This window comes from Hylobates moloch, unplaced genomic scaffold, assembly GCF_009828535.3.
Source record: "Hylobates moloch isolate HMO894 unplaced genomic scaffold, HMol_V3 SCAFFOLD_18, whole genome shotgun sequence".
Lineage (NCBI taxonomy): Eukaryota > Metazoa > Chordata > Mammalia > Primates > Hylobatidae > Hylobates > Hylobates moloch.
The window spans coordinates 62,318,038-62,337,633 of record NW_026652293.1 but is presented as its reverse complement, the minus strand read 5'-3'; the positions used below and the strand labels follow the sequence as shown (position 1 = coordinate 62,337,633).

General features: G+C 43.3%; 1 protein-coding gene across 2 annotated transcripts in view; it reads right to left on the bottom strand.

Annotated features, from left to right (window-relative positions):
• Positions 1–427: 427 nt before the first annotated feature.
• URB2 (URB2 ribosome biogenesis homolog) overlaps positions 428–19,596 on the bottom strand; it is a 33,200-nt gene continuing 14,031 nt past the window's right edge. For both annotated transcript variants that reach the window (XM_032136965.2, XM_032136967.2), the window contains exons 5-10: positions 16,039–16,199; positions 13,787–13,897; positions 11,961–12,203; positions 9,916–10,003; positions 6,869–7,008; positions 428–2,198 (exon numbers count right to left, since the gene is read on the bottom strand). In XM_032136965.2, coding sequence (XP_031992856.1) covers positions 2,001–2,198; positions 6,869–7,008; positions 9,916–10,003; positions 11,961–12,203; positions 13,787–13,897; positions 16,039–16,199 — 941 coding nt within the window. In that variant the 3' untranslated portion in view covers positions 428–2,000. The remainder of the gene's footprint in view (positions 2,199–6,868; positions 7,009–9,915; positions 10,004–11,960; positions 12,204–13,786; positions 13,898–16,038; positions 16,200–19,596) is intronic.

The following is a 19,596-nucleotide window of genomic DNA, read 5'->3' as shown; positions in this document are numbered from 1 at the left end:
CACAGGAAAAACTAGCCACCCCTCGGAGACAGTGAGCTTCCGGTCTGGGTACTTGAACCAGGGGCAAAGCTAAGACGGTGATTTTAGCTCTTGCTTGTTTACAGCTCGTGTCCTTGAAAGGTCGCCCGCTCACACCAACACCCATCTCCAATTGTGAACAGGAAATGGTGCCACCAGACTCTCTTCAAGGCTCCTGCAGGGAGTTTACCACAGAAACAAAACTCTGTCAACACGAAGCATTAAGTGAAAGGATGCCAGACCAGCCGAAGCCATTTCTGGTGGCCAGAGCTTCAAAAGCCTCTCTGCACACACAGTCTAGATGAGGAAGGGAAGGGAACAGATGACACGCACAGTGCGTAAGGCAGGACTGTCCCTCAGCCCCCACAAGATAGCACAGGAAATAAAATCAAATGTGGGGCGTAAAACATGGGCCATTTCTCTTAGGTATCAAAGACATTCATTTTATATTGTCTGCTCCAATCACATCTGCTTGAAAATACAGTGTTAAAAAAAAAAAAAAAGCCTTTGCTTAAGGATGATCCTTCAAATTAACTTTAAAAGTCTGCATTTTGAACTAATTAAAAAGGGAATTCCAACATGAATCCCACAAAGATAGTGAATAAGAAAAATAGTAAATATCCCAATTGAGAAATGTGCTATTACAGAAGAAAGATAATTATATACACATAATTTACATAAGAAATAAATATGGTAAATATGAAAAATATATAATCTCTTAGTAATTAAAGAAATTCAAAACAGAATAACATCTCTCTCCTATCAAGGAAGCACAAAGAAACAAAAATCAGTAATATTAAAGTTGACTCACTAGTAGGAAAATAGATGAGTACATATTCTAGGGGGCAATTTGGCAATATTTATATAAATCCTTTAAAAATGATGTGGTTTTCTGACAGATAATACAACTCATGAGAATTCATCTTCTGAAAATAATTCAGCTGCAAGCACCATCTATAAAAGGGAATTTGGAAAGATACCTATGTCTAACCATGGGGTACTTATTAAATAAAACAACAATATCTACTCAATGGACTACTATGCAGCGAATAAAAAATATATGTCGAATGTTTTCACTGACCCAAAGTTACTTAAATATTACACAGGAAAAAAGGTAACTTTGCATTTATGATCCAGTTTAGCTACTATATATATTTATATGCACATCTATATACATACACATAGTAAAGGGACTAAAACAAGATACTCCAAGGTGACAACAGAGGTTTTCTGGGTAACTGAGACTATGAATGAGTTTTTTTAATTATCCTTCTATTTTTCTTTTCTGAGGTTGCTATAATAAAAATATATTGCTTAGGTAATAAGAAAAAACAATTAGGATTATTTCTTAAATGGAATAGGAAAAAAAATTCCTAAATGAACTTCACAGAGCTAACACAGGAGGAGCAGGCAGGAACCCTGCCTGAGGTGCCCACTACCGCTACCCAGAGCAGACACTTCAGGCCACAGACTCTAACTTTCCCTGACTTCTTCAGAAAGCATACTTAGAGGGAAGGCAGAAAAAGTGACATTTCAAGAATACTTCCCATGTTACTTGAAGAATTTGAAAGGCAAATATATTTAAACAGGGCTGGATTATATGCCCATGTACACAAAGTAAAAAGTCAAGTTTTCTGTAGTTTCTAGTGCGGATGAGGGAACACCAAACCACTGAGCCAACACGAGAACCAAACATGGAAAGGTCCCGAGAGTCAGAAATTTTTCTATTGACTTAATCTCATCCCAGGGTCAATTTTCAGGATTCTATTGCAATACTTACTGCATAAAACTATGTATTAAAAAATAGTAAGAAAAACACGATGTAAAATACATCAAAATATACTACATAAACCCCAAAGGATTTTCTATGTATACCAATACTACGAATTAGAACATCTTAAGCCTTTCATTCTCCAGATCTTTCAGATCACGCAGCCAAAGCCTCTGGACAGTGTCCCTGGCGGCACTTCTGTCCCATGGCCTTAGGCCATATATCTTTTCTCTCCTTCATGTTTGGCCTTGTGGTACTTGAGATAGTCATTATAGAGCTCCTTAAAGATGTCTCTCATTCCCGGCTGCAGCGAGGCACGCAGGAACTGGATGTCAGGCTCGATGCAGAGGTCCAGGATGAGGTAAATGCCCTCCTGCAGCAGACTCTTCACAGCTGGATATAAGGTCACCTGTGGAAAAAGGCAAACCTCTGTGAGAACAACTGGGGGCAGAGATCAAGCCGCACCACCTGCCGACAATGTCTTGGGAAGCACTGACAAGTAATTGCAAACTGATCTCCAAATTGAGAAAAAAATCAACATTCACTTTTAAAATATAATTTTGTTGCTAAGTCAAATATTTAAACACTCATATTTTTAAAGTTTGTATTTTGGGGAAACAGAAGCTAACTCAAGCAAACACAAACCTGGAATAAAACTCCATGAAAGCATAGGCTGGCTTTGCTGCTCAGTAAATGATGCTTACAGGTTTACCAGGGGCATTTTAAAAAAACTGGAGTCTTTAAATTTAAAAACCTTATAAGAAGATAAGCTGCCTGCCCATTGTGTCAAATTCTTCTACACTGTCAATCACCTTGGAAGCTATGCCAACCCTGTGGGACAATGACAACTATGTTCACTATAACACTATGACCCCATCTCACCCCAGAGCAAGGCAGCAGGCAGGCTCTGAAACTACCAAAACAGACCACTGATAAGCCTACACTAGTAGTTAGATCACATCATATGACCCAAGAGCAGAAGTGATTCATGATTGCCACTTAATAATGTGCACTTAATTCCTAACAGCCTTGAAATGGCTGAACTGGTCCTCATGCCTAAAGATGCACTTCTCCCCTGAAGTTCAGGGTTAACTAAAATCTGGAGCACAGGAGTGGGGGTGGCAGCCAGCTCCAACCTGGCTGTATCTGATGCTCCACCCAAACTTCCAGAGAAGAGACTCAGACTAATATCAAACCAACCTAAAAGGCTGGGGGAGCAGGTTCTCTTCGCACTTACCACATCCATTCAGGTTTCAACTAAATGTGGGCTGAACAGAGTTTGAAACCCTAGTAACTGAAACTAAAAAGCAGTAGTAATGAAGAGTTCTGGGAACAGATGGTGGTGATAGCTGCACAATATAAGAATGGATGTAATACTACTGAAGTGCACACATAAAACAGTTAAGCTGGTAAAATTCACCTTATACTAGATGTATTTTACCATTACTTTTAAAAAGTAGAAAAAAACCAAAGCAGTAGTAGAGCACCAGCAGACAGACCTGGAATTTGGCTGATCATTTATTGCTACCCTGATAACCTGAAAGAGTTAATGTGTCTCTGCAAACAGTTTCTAATGAGGACATATTTTATTAACCAGAAGAACTGATTCACAAAGGCAACCACTGGGAAGTACATTCCTAAAGAGGCAATTTGTTTCTGTCTCTAAGATGATGCTATTCTTCAAAGTTATGATCCTTTTCATGTGATAGTTCAGAAATTTCTGATAAGTGATCATCTTAAATTTTACCATTTTATAGATGATAGAAACACTCAAGGACCAAAGATAGAATGGCGTGTCTGTGAATTTTACAGCAAGGTAATTGGGAGGGAAAGAAAAAACAAAACAAAACAAAAAACAGACAAAAACACAAAGAAAGTCCTTGATCACACTGGCAGGGTGAGGGCTTTGTAAGTGGACTACTTATTCATACTTGTTCATTCATTTAATTATCACTTACTAAATAAATAATTCCACTTCCAAAGGCAAAAAATGAGGTTCAGTGACCTCCCCAAAGTCACACAGCTAATAAGTGGCAGCACTGAGACTTGAACCTAGGCAGTCTGAGTCCAGAGCCCATGCTCTGAACTATTTACACAGTTTCTCAGTAGTGAAAATGCAGCTAGACAGCCTCTAGCAAAGAGCTCTGGGGGTAGAAAGGAAGGCCAGTAGGTTTTAGACAACACAACCACTTTAAATCTTTAGGTTTCGGATAACTTATTTATAAAACAAGAAAAAAGTCAATTTCTACAACACTAAGACCACTGGCCAACAAATGAAAACATCACTAAGTAGCTTTTAAAAACCTTAGATAAGATGAGCAGCACAAACTATTTATTCTAAGCTATCAACATACAGATGGTTCCTGACTTAACACTTTTTGAATTAACAACGGATTTATCCAGATATAACTGCATCATTAAGTTGAGGAGCATCTGGACTTAACGATGGTTCAACTTAGGATTTTTTCACTTTTACGATGGGTTTATCAAGTACTGAATGCATTTCGACTAATGATATTTTGAATATACTATGAATTTATCGGGACACAGCCCCATCCTAAGTCCAGGAGCATCTGTAGAGGGACATTGTAAATTTAGTCTACAGGTAAAAAAGGAGATGAAAGTAACCATAATTTCCCTGCATGTTTCCATGGGGACTCATTACTGCTTGGAGGAAAGAAGACAAGTGGGCCTCTAGAGCTGCCCCTTCTCCTGACTGACACATCTCACCAGGTCGTCTTCCCTGACTACTGACAGGTCCCACCAGCAATACTCAACTCTGCAGAAGTACAAGGAAAATGCAAAGGAGATCTATTTAGCATTAGATCTGGTATTTAATTAAACTTAAACACGCTGGTCTAGAAAGATTTATGGCTCTCTCAGTAGAGGCCGCTAATGCATATGGAATATTTTCTTCATTACTGAATTTAAAAACAAATGAAAGATAAAACACAGACTGTGGTGCCAGTGGATTCTGGGAGGCTATGGCCCTAGCTAATTCCCAAAGCCTTTGGCTTTCAAGATTAAAAATAAAATATAACTAATGAGCATAAATTAGACATGAATAATGAGGCCAGGAAGCCAGAGACTTTTCATAAAGTAAATTTCAGAATAATAATTAGTGACTTAAGGGTTCAAATTACTGCTTCTCTTCTTGGCCCTTAGTGAAGTGATATTACTATGTCTCATTTTATTATTCAGTAAGACAGAAAATAATGCCAGCTTTTCTTTCATCAAAAGCTCACATGTTAATGACTGGTGTGCCTGGGAAATATTAAGATTGCATAAAAAGGCCAAATAACTACAAGGAAACCAAACTACAAGCCCACATCTTGGTCAAAGGACAACGTGAAGGGGCGTTCTCAAGATCTGCAGCTCTTACCAGGTGTGGGCTCCACACCTGAGGTGTGTGCACTCACATGGTCAGGCTACCCCCATGTCCCCACCCACAGGACAGGCATCGCCACCTGCCGAGGTGAGCAAGGCCAGCAGTGTAGAAATTATTTAGTAGTTCTAGATGTATCTAAAACAGGAGCAGGGATGAAAAGTGATGCAGCTCCAGGTTTTCTAAGGAAGCCCATTCAACCCAGCCTCCCTAGACAAATGCTGACACCTCTACCCTAACGAGCTTACTTGTGATTTTACTATTGTTCTTACAAGATTTACAAAGGGGAAATGGGTATTTTACAGAGAGGCTGAACACAATATAAATGTGTATCTATACATACAGAAGAAGAGAGTCAACAGAATACACTGCACTTTACTCAAGCCTATGACAGTCAATTTAAACCAAGATTTATACAGCCTAGATTTACAAAGTTCTGTAGTGAACTTACTATGGGTCACACAGGGTCCTATGGAATTTTGAAAATAGCACAATGACATTCCAAAGTAAGATAACTGTTGAATGGCTGGGTGTGGTGGCTCATACCTGTAATCCTGGCACTTTGGGAGGCCGAGGTGGTGGATCACCTGAGGTCAGGAGTTCGAGACCAGCCTGGCTAACATGGCAAGACCCTATCTCTATTAAAAATACAAAAATTAACCGGGCATGGTGGCGGGCACCTATAATCCTAGCTACTCGGGAGGCTGAGGCAGAAGAATCGCTTGAACCCGGGGGCAGAGGTTGCAGTGAGCTGAGATAGCGCCACTTCACTCCGGCCTGGGAGAAAGAGCAAAACTCCATCTCAAAAAATAAAAAATAAAAAAAGATAACTGTTGAATAATGAATTATCCAGAACACTGAATCAAAAAGTCAGATTACTGAATCAAAAAGTCAGATTAATTTGGACAAAGATATTTTTTCTTAATCTATCTGAACAAATACCTGTATCTCCACCTTGTCGTCTACTTTGAGTGTCTGAGAGCAGCTGAGTCACATGAATGACACACCCCCAGAGTAAAGATACATGAACTCTTGCAGCTGAGGGGATCCCAGAACCCTGAGGTCTAGAACCCCTCCTTCTAGTCTCCATTAAGCCTGGTCCTATGAGAGCTCCTGTTCTTGGACCTGACTAACATTTCCTCTCCTTTTATATTATTCAAGAAACTAACCAAAATAGACCCCAAGGTTTGTGCTGGAGCAAGACAGATAATCGAGCATTTTCTGTGTACAAAGCACCACTGAGCCCTCTGTATGTCATTTCATTTGGTCCTTACAATAACCCTGTAGGAATGCTGCTAAACACCTTGAAATAGACAGGACTCCAGAGACTGGGGAGGCTGAGGAGAAAGGAAGGCCTGAGGCCAGGAGTTTGAGACCAGCCTGCACAACATAGGGAGACCCCATCTCTACGAAAATTTAAAAATTAGCTGGGTGGAGTAGTACATGTCTGTAGTCTTAGCTACCTGGGAGGCTGAGGCGGGAGGATCACTTGAGCCCAGGAGTTCAAGGCTATCGTGTGCTATCATCGCACTAATGCACTCCAGCCTGAGTGAGAAAGCAAAACCCTGTCTAAAACTTGCACACAGCAACAGAGAACTGTCAGATCCACAACACCGCTTGCCATTTTGGTTGAGAAACCCTGCTTAAGGACCATAAACACAGCACTTGGTGAAAGACATTGAACCCAGCTTTACCTTCTGTACCTCCAACACGTACTGGGCCACCATAAATGGGGAAAACACAGTGAACTCCTCAGCTCGTGCGGCGATGTGGCTGTACATCCTTTCAACCAGGCGTGCACACTTTAGGACCGTGGGCAGGTCATCTGTGCTTCCTACAGACAACAAAGTGTTTCCCAACCAATTAGTTCAAAAACAGCACATTTTAACTCTTCTATGTTAGACTTCTTAATATGGGTGAAAATTATCTCAAGTGTTACATGTCTCCCAGACTCTAATTGGCTTATTTTGCAGACAGAATAAGGGAGAACAGATATGTCCAAACAGTTATCTACACAACAAAGGGAAGGACACTTTAAAAACTCAAGAGTGCTCAGGTGTTTTTAAGAGTCTAACCAGAAAAGTAATCAAGATTTTTAGGATGAAATCTAGGACTACTAAAAACAAACAAAGAAACAAACAAACAAAAAAAAACACAAGATGGAGTTCTATAAGAAAGGCATAAAATGGAAAACAAATTGAAAATTATCTTAAGTGAAGAAAATCATTTACCGACATCATATGATTTGAAAAATGAGATACCCTAAATTATGTCTTTGCCTCCTTCCATTTCAGAAATTGTTTGTGTATGTGCCTTTTATAGGTGGACAGACATAGGACTCAATTATCATTAGCAGACATTCTACTGTCTTCTTAGATTTACTTCTGATTCCTAGTTCTTTTCCTACCATATGGTGTCAGGACCATCCAGGGCCTCTTAACAAACTCCTCCCAAGAATCCTAATTGCATGAGTGTCCCCACAGCTTGAGTTACAGCCCATGGGGAAGTTCCAGCACACACCAGAGTACCTTCCCTGCTGTCATTCAGCACAATGGTAGGCAGTTTTTATAAAACTCCAGAAAACACAAACGAATCCATAAGGACAAAAAGCAGATGGGTGACTGGGGCTGGAACCAGAGTGGAGAAAAAACTGCAAAGAAGCAAGAGGAATCTTTTAAGGATGATGGAAAATATTCTATATTTTGATTGTGGGGATGGCTTCATACATATATAAAACCCATTAATTTGCATACTTTAAACAGAAGCAATTTGTTATACATACATTGTATATAATTCAGTAAATTTGATTTTTAGAAGGCATACCTTTTTTGAAGACCCTGAATAAGCATACAGACATCTTTTATAGATGTAATTTTTCTAGATCAATGTAATTGTATGAAATTATGTCAACTGTTAACATTCATGTAGCATTTCAACAGACAATATACTTTAGTGATACGCTTTAATATCTAACATCGACTGTTTCTTCTCTTTTCAGACTGTTGACCATATACATGCTATTTACAACATGAATACACAGCACTTGTTATTTTGGCCACCAATTTAATACATGCTCATTAGAAAGAACACATTAGATACCAATAAAAGAGATAATAAAACAGTTAAAACTCTACTCAGTTAAGTCATGAACTGTCTGAGAACCAGGTCTTAGCAGATAAGATGAAGCTACATTCACATGAACACAGCACAGAGTCCCAGAAGTGTGATGTGCTCCTGTGCTTCCTCAAATACATGACAAAGGACATGCCTGCGGCAGTGTGACCAGGCTGTGCTCCACCACTGCTGAGCAAGGCCCCGGCCTTCCGTGCAGGCAGACATGACTAGAAGAACAGGGATTCCTCCTTGCTGAGCTCAGACAGGATGGGAGAGGCCTTGACACAGAAATGTAGGCAGCCACCACCAACTGCTGAGGCTGGCATGGGAGGGGAAACTTGTTTACTAAGGCTGCTCCTAAATCGATTCATGATATTAAGCTGACATGCTCTGCACCTGATACAGGAAGACGCGAAATATCTAACTGTGCCACTGACTGATCCCAAAACCAGGCAGAGGAATTAAAGCCTAGTGTTAACAGTGCCCTTTTCCCTTTCTCAAAAGATGTCCGGTTAAAGGGCTATTGCTTAGGTCTACAAAACTGAACCACAATGGTGGGAGAGAAGCTGAGCACCACTCGTGTATTTCCAGTTGGCCCAGAACTACAGTCACAGGGTCTTCTCTGACACCCTGAGTTGAGTTATGGTCCCAGAGCATCTGAGCTGACACCCTGACCTACCGCTTAGCACATCAGACAGTATAGGGCTGGTACATGCTATGCAATTTCAAAATACTGCATTATAAAATAGAAATTCATGAAATTTTTTTTTTTTTTTTGGAGACAGAGTCTTGCTCTATCGCCCAGGCTGGAGTGCAATGGTGCGATCTCAGCTCACTGCAACCTCCGCCTCCCGCGCTCAAGCAATTCTCCTGCCTCAGCCTCCCGAGTAGCTCGGATTAAAGGAGTCCGCCACCACGCCCGGCTAATTTTTGTATTTTTAGCAGAGACAGGGTTTCACCACGTTGGCCAGGCTGGGCTTGAACTCCTGACCTCAGGTAATCCACCCGCCTCAGCCTCCCAAAATGCAGCCATGAGCCACTGTGCCTGGCCAGCAATTTTTAAAATAATGAAAGTCTCCCTCAAATTAGAAATTCAACAAGAATCAACTTCAAAGCTGAAAAATGAATTGTACACATAATATATGCTATTGCCATATGGCAGTTAGTGTTTCCCTAGTAAACAAACACACCCTTGCCAAGGTGAGGCTGGAACAGTGAGCGGCAGGACCTTATCCCTTTTATAAAATGAGATTGCTCTATACCTGCCTGTTCCTTTTCATCTCCCTATTGAACTGTAAACTCCTTAAGGGCAGGAATGGGGTTGTAAGTCATTTTTATATCCCCTTTATATGATATACATGCTCAGTAAACATTTCCTAAATCTGATATTTTTTTTTCCCAGAAAAGGAACTATTTCAATAAGGAGATACCTGATTCATCCACTGTTTTTGATAAGATAAAATGTGACCATTTGAAATTTAAAAAAATATATTTTGAGTATTCATTTGATATCATTTCTCTTATTTAAACACAACTGAGTAGTTTTATTTTCAGTAACATATGCAGCCAGCAGCCACACCTCATGATAAATACATTTGAAACTGTATCTGATGTTACTCCAACTTACCTTTGTCCTTCTGCCGCCCTTCACGCATAACTGAAAACACCAATCTATTGAAAGAGTTCAAGAAAGAAGGGATGGCTTTCAGCATTACCTGTAATGACAGATAACATAATGTAAAAGTACATACATGATTATTTAAGTTTTTCTACTTTAAAGGAGCTCATACTTCTTTCTTTCTTAGCCTTGTCTATCGGGACACTCAAACCAGTTGTGTGTGCCCGGGGGTAGCCACATCCTTTCGCCTGGATATGCTGGTGTCACTGCTCACCCATCTTGTAATAGACTCTCTGACCCTTGTTTTAACTATCTAGGGTAGAGAACCCACACTGCATAATTTCAGGAGCTTGATTCTTTCATCAACTTCATAAAATCCTGCACCTGTCATTTCAGTTTGTAATTTATGTGCATTGCATTTATATTGTACAGTCACGTACAAATCTAACATCAGCAGAGAGATTTTAAAACAAAGATGCTGACAGGATAAACAGGGCCAAAGGCAATTGTTAACGGGGGAAGGCTTTAGAGTTAGAACCAATGTCATGAGTGTTTAGCTTACCAGAGAATATTTTTCTTAAAAACTGCATTGCTGGCAGGTCTCTATCCTTAGGACATCAAAACACTTAAAAATATCTGAATGTGTATGAATATATGATACATAGCCATGCACTACAAAACAATACTCTGGTCAAAGGCATACTGTATAAACAACAGTGGTCCTATAAGATTATAAAATTGTATTTTTAATGGAACTTTTCTGTTTAAATGCACAAATACTTACCATTGTGTTACAACTGTCTACAGGATTCAGTAGAGTCACGTGCTGCATAAGTTTGTAGGTTTATAGCCTAGAAGCAACAGGCTATACCCCATAGCCTAGGTGTGCAGTACACTGTACCATCTGGGTTTGTGAAAGTATTATACGATCTATGGTGTTTGCACAACAAAAATGCCTAACGACACATTTCTCAGAACATGTCTCTGTCATTAAGTGATGCATTAACTGTCATATCTATGAGTTCCTACACATATAGTCGGCCACACATACAGTGGAGGCCCCATGAAAAGAAGACTGGTCAGAGATAACAAGTCTTGAGTCTAAGGTTTAGACTCAGCTAAGTGACGTTGGTCAAATTATTTGGTGGCACTGAGCCTCAGTTTAGTCATCAATAAAATGGGATTACTGCCCCCTTCACAGGCTTGCTATAGGGGTGGAACATAGCAAATACTCAATAAATGTTAGCCGAACTGTAATTTTTTCTGTGGGACATTTATCCCTAGTTTCAGTTTAACTTAAAAAGGAGCATACTATAAAACTGGAACTCAGGATGCCTCATTCCCTATATCCATTTGAATTATAAGCCCAGCAAGAGATCTATGCAAGTGAGTGGCTTATTTAAATATGTGGTGAGCAAAAACAGAGTAATTTCTAATGAGCTTCCTTAAAAAGTGTAGATTGTACATGCCTTATCCTAAAGCTTTGGGACCAGAAGTGTTTCAGATTTCAGACTTTGGAATATTTGCATATATATAATGAGATATCTTGGAGATGGGACCCATCTAAATATAATTTAAAAGTTCATTTATGTTTCACTTTATAAAAGTTTATACACACAGCTGAAGGTAATTTTATACAACAATTTTAAATAATTTTGTGCATGAAACAAAGTTTTGACTGTGTTTTGATTGCGACCAGTCACATGAGGTCAGGAGTGGGATTTTCCACTTGTAGCATGATGTCAGCACTCTAAAAGTTCCGAGTTTTGGAGCATTTTGTATTAGAAGTGTTCACCTGTAGTATACAAACACTATTCATAGCACCAGATCCAATGAAGAAAAACTCACTCGCAAAGCCCAGTATGAAGGTCAAGCATTTTTATGCTTGAGAAACCACTTGGCTCTGAAATTTACTAGAACAGAAAGTTTGCCTAGCAAATCATTATTTGTATTATTATCCTGCAACAGTAAAGTTTTGCTGCCACTTTTCTATAGACTTCAAGTACTCTGCTCGCAGAGGAAAAGCTGCCTGCCGCTCTCACCCTCCTTCTCACCTTAGGGTGACACTGCAGGATTGAGAAGAGCACGTTGTGCAGCCTCGGGAAGACGCTTCCATACTCCAGCGGCTTCAGATGGTCCAAAGGGACAGTGAGAAGGATGCTGAAGGCCAGGCTGACGTGGTGGGGGTTGCCGATGGCCTCCTCCCCCTGCCGCAGCAGTGCAGCCAGGACGTCTAAGACAGGCCCAACCACCGTGAGGGACACAGGCTGCTCCTGACAAGCTTCTCGGTTTAGGAGCTAAAGGGCAAGATGAGATAGAGGAAAAATGAAAGTAATTCCCCAAGGAAATAACACAAACACCGCAGCACTGAGTGACTGCGGTAGAAATGTCTGTGCTTCAAAATGAATTGATGTGGTCAGTGGGCAGTTAAATACTATTTGCTAAACTTCTTACAAATCAGCTCTAGTGAAAGATATTCAGTTAATGATCTAGAAAATAAAGAGAACAGACCCAAGAGGAAGGATAGCTCAAAGTCTTACCTAAGTAACCTGCGACAGCGCACCTGTGACCCTCCTTCTCAGATACACAGCAGCCTTGGTGAGGCCTTTTGGGTCCTGTCTCTCACAATGCTCACTGTTCTGCTGGGTATTCTGGCTGTGCGGACCCCTGCTACACCCTTTGGGTGGACCTAAGTGGATTCTAGCCTGGTGTTCTTATCAGTGAGGGCCTACCACACACATCATCAACACTGTCCCCGCCCACCAGCATGGGTCGCCTCCCTATACAGCCCACGTGCCTCTCCTGATGCTCACCACACATACTCGGCGACGATGACCCCTGCCATCCAACAACACGGATGCTCAGGAAAATGACAAAGCAGCCAAATTGGAAACGAGAGAAGATTAAGTATGTTTTTTAGACCCTTTTGCCCCAGGAACATGCTAACTCAGGGCAACTGTCTCAGGTAGCAACAGCTAGAATTAGGGCAGAGGATGATGGTAAAATAGAGACTGCTCCTTCGCACCTAAGTGTAAGAACACCCAGGTCAGGGTTTTTAGAGGGCAGGAGGCAGTCCCAATCTGAACCAGATTGTTCTAGTGAAACAAACAGCCCAGCAACAACTAGACACAAATTTTAACATTTGAGTAAGATTGTAATAAAATAAACTCCTATCTGCAACATTACTATCCCATCCTATAAAGCATTTTATTCTCACTGTATCATAGGCCTTAAACACACACACACACACACACACACACACACACACACACACACACAACTCCTACAAATAAACGAGTGCATTAAACAAACCACAACATTTTGTGGGGACAAAGAAAGCCCCAGAATTCCTTCTTTTATCATCTGATTAAATAGGCATCTACAAGCTGGCTGCAGTGGCATGCACCTATAATCCTGGTGACTTGGGAGGCTGAGGCAGAAGGATCACTTGAGGCCAGGAGTTTGAGGCTGCAGAACACTATGTTTGCAACTGCAAATAGCCACTTCACCTTAGCCTGGACCACACAGTGAAACTCCATTTCTAAAAAAATAATAAAACATAAAATTTTAAAAATTAAGCAGGCCTCCACGGTAGCCTCCCTTTATCACTACATCCCTCTTTTTACTGCCTGTCTGATGCTTCCCAGTGCTACTAAATGTTCCTTGATGCCACCTCCCTTCCACTGCTCCAACCGTTGATACCAATGTGTTCAGGCAGGACACACAAGCTCGGCATCCTGCTCACTGCCACCCTTAGGAAGCAGCCCACACACACGTTCTGCATAAAGTTACAGGGCAGCAGACCCCAAAAGGCTGACTTCTGTCTTTACAGGAAGAGGGAGGGGAGGAGCTGGAGGACACATCTCCAGAGGGTACTCACTGTTAAAGCCGTGACTATCTGGGGACATGCACGCCACAACAGACTTGCTTTCTCTCCACTGAGTGGGCAGTTCAGTAGCAGCCTCAGCAATGTAACAGCTGACACAACAGCCTGGGGCAAAAGAGAAAAAACTTAGCAGCAGAGATAGCGTGTTCTCTCTTAAGAACTCCACCTGGGGAAGAAGCCTGCTCCCTGGGGCTGCGGCGTTGGAGTGGATTGAGAACGCTGGTGTCAGGGGAGGTGGACAAGGCCTGCTTGGGGTTAAGTCCTGGGAGGGACACCCTTCACATCAGCATGCAGACAGGAAGGAAGCGAAGAAGATGAGCAGAGCTGGGGCAAAGGCAGGGTCTTTCAGCAGCATCTCACTAAACCAAGCACGTAAATGGGCCAGGACACTGTGACCTAATCATGGAGAGCCTGTGCTGTCAAGGCTCTGTCCACGCAGAGGACACTGGCTGTTACTTCACTAAGCAATGATGCACGCTGACAGATAGGAGGGGCTGGAGGAAAATGTGAAAACAATCAGATTAGGTGCTGTGGTCACGGGTGCTACATGCTGACATGAGGGCAGTATGGCTCAATCGGGTCACATGTTTCAAAATATATGGTGGGAGAGGTCTTAAGCAAAGAATGAGCAGAATTTAACTTTTTTTTTTTTTTTTTGAGACCGAGTCTCGCTCTGTCACCCAGGCTTGGAGTGCAATGGTATGATCTCTGCTCACTGCAACCTCCATCTCCTGGGCTCAAGCGATTCTCCTGCCTCAGCCTCCCAAGTGGCTGGGATTACAGGCACCTACCACCACGCCCAGCTAATTTTTGTATTTTTAGCAGGGACGGGGTTTCACTATGTTGGCCAGGTGGTTTCGAACTCCTGACCTCATATAATCCACTCACCTCGGCCTCCCAAAGTGCTGGGATTATAGGCGTGAGCCACTGCACCCGGCCAGAATTTAACTTTTATACGTGTCAGTATTGTGAATATGTAATACTTAGTATTTTACATAATAAGACTACACATTTGTAATTTGAAAAACTTCCCCTTTGAAAAATAAGGTTTTAAATCATGAGACGTGGGCAGAGCCCTACCTTTACGGGGTGCCTATATGAACAAACAGACCCAGTGCCAGGCATTTCACACTGTCAGTGAGTTTCGATTTCAGCCTCACACCATCTTTTACTCCCCGAATGCTGTGCAGCCCACCCCACAACCCTAGCCAAAGTCCTGGCTTCTGCCTTTCACTCTCTTCCCTTCCCTGCTCCCTCTGACTAGGCACACCCCAAAGCCCCATCTCCACTCCCACTCTCCTGCCCACCTACAGGCTATCTCCCTACCAGGGCCTGCCCCCCGGCACCACTTCTCCCTATCCATCTTCTCACACTTGCACATCCCCTGCTCCTGGCAACCCAACACGCTGCCTGCACGGTGCACGTCTCCCTTCCCCTCACCTCTGCTCCCCAACCGAGTCCCTTGCATTCTTCATTGCACGGCTGGAGTCTCACTTCCTCAGGGAAGTCTCCTGACCAACTGGTCCAAACAGAAATTTGGGTTTGTTTCCTCTCCTGCCCAAATCAGTACCCAATACCAGTGTGCTGTATATGACCAGGAGTCAATAAGCCATTCATGAGGCAGAATATGCCTAGACCACAGACCTTGGCTGGACTCTCCACCCTGCCAACCATTGGCTCTGTGGCCTGTGGCCTTCTTCCTTGTGTAAGAGACGTCTGACCGGTCCAGTGCCCACAGGCATTCAGAGAAGCAAATCGCAGCATGTGAGCTCTGTGCAAAGGCACTCAGCAAATGCAACACCATGCAGGCTGTATTAGCAACTTCTGTCAGAACTGAAGGGGGTAGGCTAACCTAGGTGCTTCTCAAATGCTGGCATGAGGGCAGTATGGCCCAATCAGGCCACATGTTTCAAAAAGTACGGTGTGAGAGGTCTTCCGCAAAGAATGCGCAGAATTTAACTTTTTTATGTATCAGTTTTGTGAATGTATAACACTTAGTATTTGACGTAATAAGACCACACATTTGTAATTTGAAAAACTTCCTGTTTGAAAACTAAGGCCTCCCTACGCCGCAGCCTGGGCTGTCCCACAGCCCAGGGCTCCCTCACAGCCTCCCTCTTTGCCTACAGTCTCCATCAGTTAGAATTTGTTTAGTGTTAGGGGTGACACCACATCTCAAATCAGTTTTCCCCTTTGAGCCGACATGGTTTCTGAGCCTGCCACACAAGGAGGGAGAAGCCGCCCACCTGCACATCTGCTTTCCACATGTTACTGACGTCCAGTCCCTGGAGAATACACTGCATCACCAGCCTCAAGTCCTCTGTCGTCCCAACCTCTAACATTTGGGTGAACAAGTCTCCCAAATGAGGCTCAATATCCTGAGTGACCTGAACAGGAATTTCAGGATCTGTGTGGGAAAGAAACCAAAACTGTTAAGATGTGACAGACAGGTGAAATAAACTACCAAGGAGCCATAGGATGAAACTGCGTACAGCTGTGGCCGCCATCAAAAATCACCAAGTTAGGGGCATGGTGACACAAGCACTGGTGGAAAAAGCAGGTACACATATTTAGTATGATGCCATGCTCTCACATACACAGCTACACCTGTGCACTGTGTGTACACACACAAACACAGAATACGACAGCCATGCTTAGGAGGTAAATTCCGAACTACAGAAGACAGTGATTATTGCTTTGTGCCGTTGACCCTTGAACAATGTTTGAACTGCATGGATCCACTTATACATGGGTTTTCTTCTGCCTCTGGCACCCCTGAGACAGCAAGACCCATCCCTCCTCTTCCTCCTCCTCAACCTACTCAATGTGAAGATGAAGAGGATGAAGACCTTGATGATAATCTACTTCACTTAATGAATGGCAAATACATTTTCTCTTCCTTATTATTTTCTTAATAACATCGTCTTTTCTCTAGCTTACTTGATTGTAAGAATATAATACATAAATACATACAAGAAATATATGGTAATCAGGCCGGGCACGGTGGCTCAAGCCTGTAATCCCAGCACCTTGGGAGGCTGAGGCGGGCGGATCACGAGGTCAGGAGATCGAGACCATCCTGGCTAACACGGTGAAACCCCATCTCTACTAAAAATACAAAAAATTAGCTGGGCGTGGTGGCAGGCGCCTGTAGTCCCAGCTACTCGGGAGGCTGAGGCAGGAGAATGGCGTGAACCCGGGAGGCGGAGCTTGCAGTGAGCCGAGCGAGCCACTGCACTCCAGCCTGGGGGACAGAGCAAGACTCCGTCTCAAAAAAAAAAAAAAAAAAAAGAAATATATGGTAATCGACTGTTTATGTTATCAGTAAGGCTTTGGTTATCAGTAGTTTAGTTTCTAGAGAGTCAAAAGTAATACAAGATTTTTTTAATAGAATTGTATCAGAAGGATATACATGGAATTTTTTACTGTGCCGGGGGTTGGTGCCTTAACCCCTACGTTGTTCAAGGGTCAACTGTATTTTATTTCTCTATTTTCTTTGTGTTTCTTTTATAAAATCGGTAGGGGTGCAAGAGTGGGTGGTATTCTAAACAGATGGGAAAGTCAGAAAGACTAAAAGAGCTCCACTTTCCAGGCCTGGATGACTGTCAGGAAGTCACCCAGCTGTTTCCCATCATCCCCAGTGTCCTTGGGCCCACGGTTTCACAATAACGCCCAAATCCAGGGCACTCGAGGCCCTTTATCATCTGGCCCCAGGTCATCTTTCCAGCCAGCGCTTCAGCCCCATCTGCCTATTCCACATTGCCAGAATACCTTCCTGCTTTCCTGGCTTTGTTTACTATTTACAGCACTGGGGTAAAGGGGACTTCTGAGAGGTAAAGATCTAGGTCCAAGTCTCCCACAAGCTGTAAAACCCTGGACCCATGATCTCTCTGAGCCTCAACTCCCTCATCAGTGAAGTGGGCATAACAGCACCAACTCTTGTGGCTGGCAAATAAAAAAAGGCCACAGAGCTCACAACATAGTGCCCTCACACAAAAGGCTCCCATTTCCACCTGCCCTAGCTACCCCTCAAGGGCCACTCACACGTGGCCTGTATGTGGCCTCTCCACCAAGTCCCATAGCTCTGGTTCGCTTTATGGCGTCTCCCCAACCTTTACCCTGTGATCTGTGCGAATGTCTGTTTACTTAATTACATAGGCCAAAATCAACACCTCACTCATCTCCAGAGCAGGATACAGCCTCAAACATACAAGCATTTTAATTGTTTTTTTATGTTTCTGGAGACAGGATCTCACTCCGTCACCCAGGCTGGAGTGCAGTGGCACAATCATGGATCACTGCAGCCTCGACCTCTTCGGCTCAAGGGGTCCTCTCGCCTCAGCCTTCAGAGTAGCTGGGACCACAGGTGCATGCTACCCACACTGGCTTTTTGTAGAGATGGGGTTTTACTTTTTTGCTCAGGTTGGTCTCAAACTCCTGGCCTCAAGTGATCTCTTGGCTCAGCCTCCCTGAGCGCAGGATTACAGATGCCAGCCACCACTCCCAGCCAAGAAGCATTTTTAGAAGTGTTGATTTCTGTAATTGAAGTCAGGTCCTCTGTTCTGCTGTCAGAAGGCATTCTTTACAAAAGCCCACCTCTGAGCCACCCTTAAGGACACAAGCAGAACTCCGTGGCTGGGGCACCTGCATGGCCCCTCTTCACACCCCTCTCCCTGCCCAAAGCCTTGGGCCACTCCTCACTTGGCATTTCTTCCAGAGCACTGACAACTCTGGCACTTCCCTGGACAGTGTCTAACAGCTCAGGTGGAAGAGGCCTGGACACAGCAACACCCCAGGCCCATGAGCTGAGGGCACAGTGTGGCAGGCTGGCCTTGCCCAACCCTGATCATGCTGTGACCAAGGGGCTCTGTCCCTGGGGAAATAAGGTACCAGAAGTCCAAGGACATATAGTTAGGACTTAAAGACTGCCTCAACTTGGCCAGGCACAGTGGCTCATGCCTATAATCCCAGCACTTTGGGAGGCCGAGGCAGGCAGACCACTTAAGGTCAGGAGTTTGAGACCAGCCTGGCCAACACAGTAAAACCCCATCTCTACTAAAAATACAAGAATTAGCCAGGCGTGGTGGTGCACGCCTGTAATCCCAGCTCCTCAGAAGGCCGAGGCAAGAGAATCGCTCAAAGCCGGGAGGCAGAGGTTGCAGTGAGCCGAGACGGCGCCACTGTACTCCAGCCTAGGTGACAGAATGAGACTCTGCCTCAAAAAAAAAAAAAAAAAAAAAAAAAGAGATTGCCTCAACTCAGCAAGGTTGAAGAGGAAAAGGAGGACACAACATTCTGTTTAACTAAGGGGCACAGGGCAGAGCTTCAGACCACCAGCTGCCGTTTCTTGGGCCAGTCACTTAGAACACTGTAATGAGGCTTAACAAAAGACTCGATTTTAGCCCCCATTAAGAAGGTGAACACCATTCACTAAAAGAGACCCTGACACAGTAAGACAGGACAATGTAATATCAAAGGCTTTCAGTTAATCCACAATCCAGACAGAGACAGGTTACTGAAAGGGAGACAACAGCAGCGTGATTTGGCCCATGGCACTTCAGTTCTGGCACTGGCACAAGCAGACCAGATGGCTTTACTTTCTGCGAGAACCCATTTAACCCTCACGTACTGAAAGGCACGCCCGTGGCCCCACCCGTCACAGCTTCTCCACCCAGAAACAGAGTTAACATGTGCTTAACACAGACGTTAACGTGACGTTAACGAGGGTCAGATTTGGCTGACTTCCAGACCTCACCTCAAAAGACTGACCTGACCCCAGCCCTTTCATTACCACCAAAACAAAA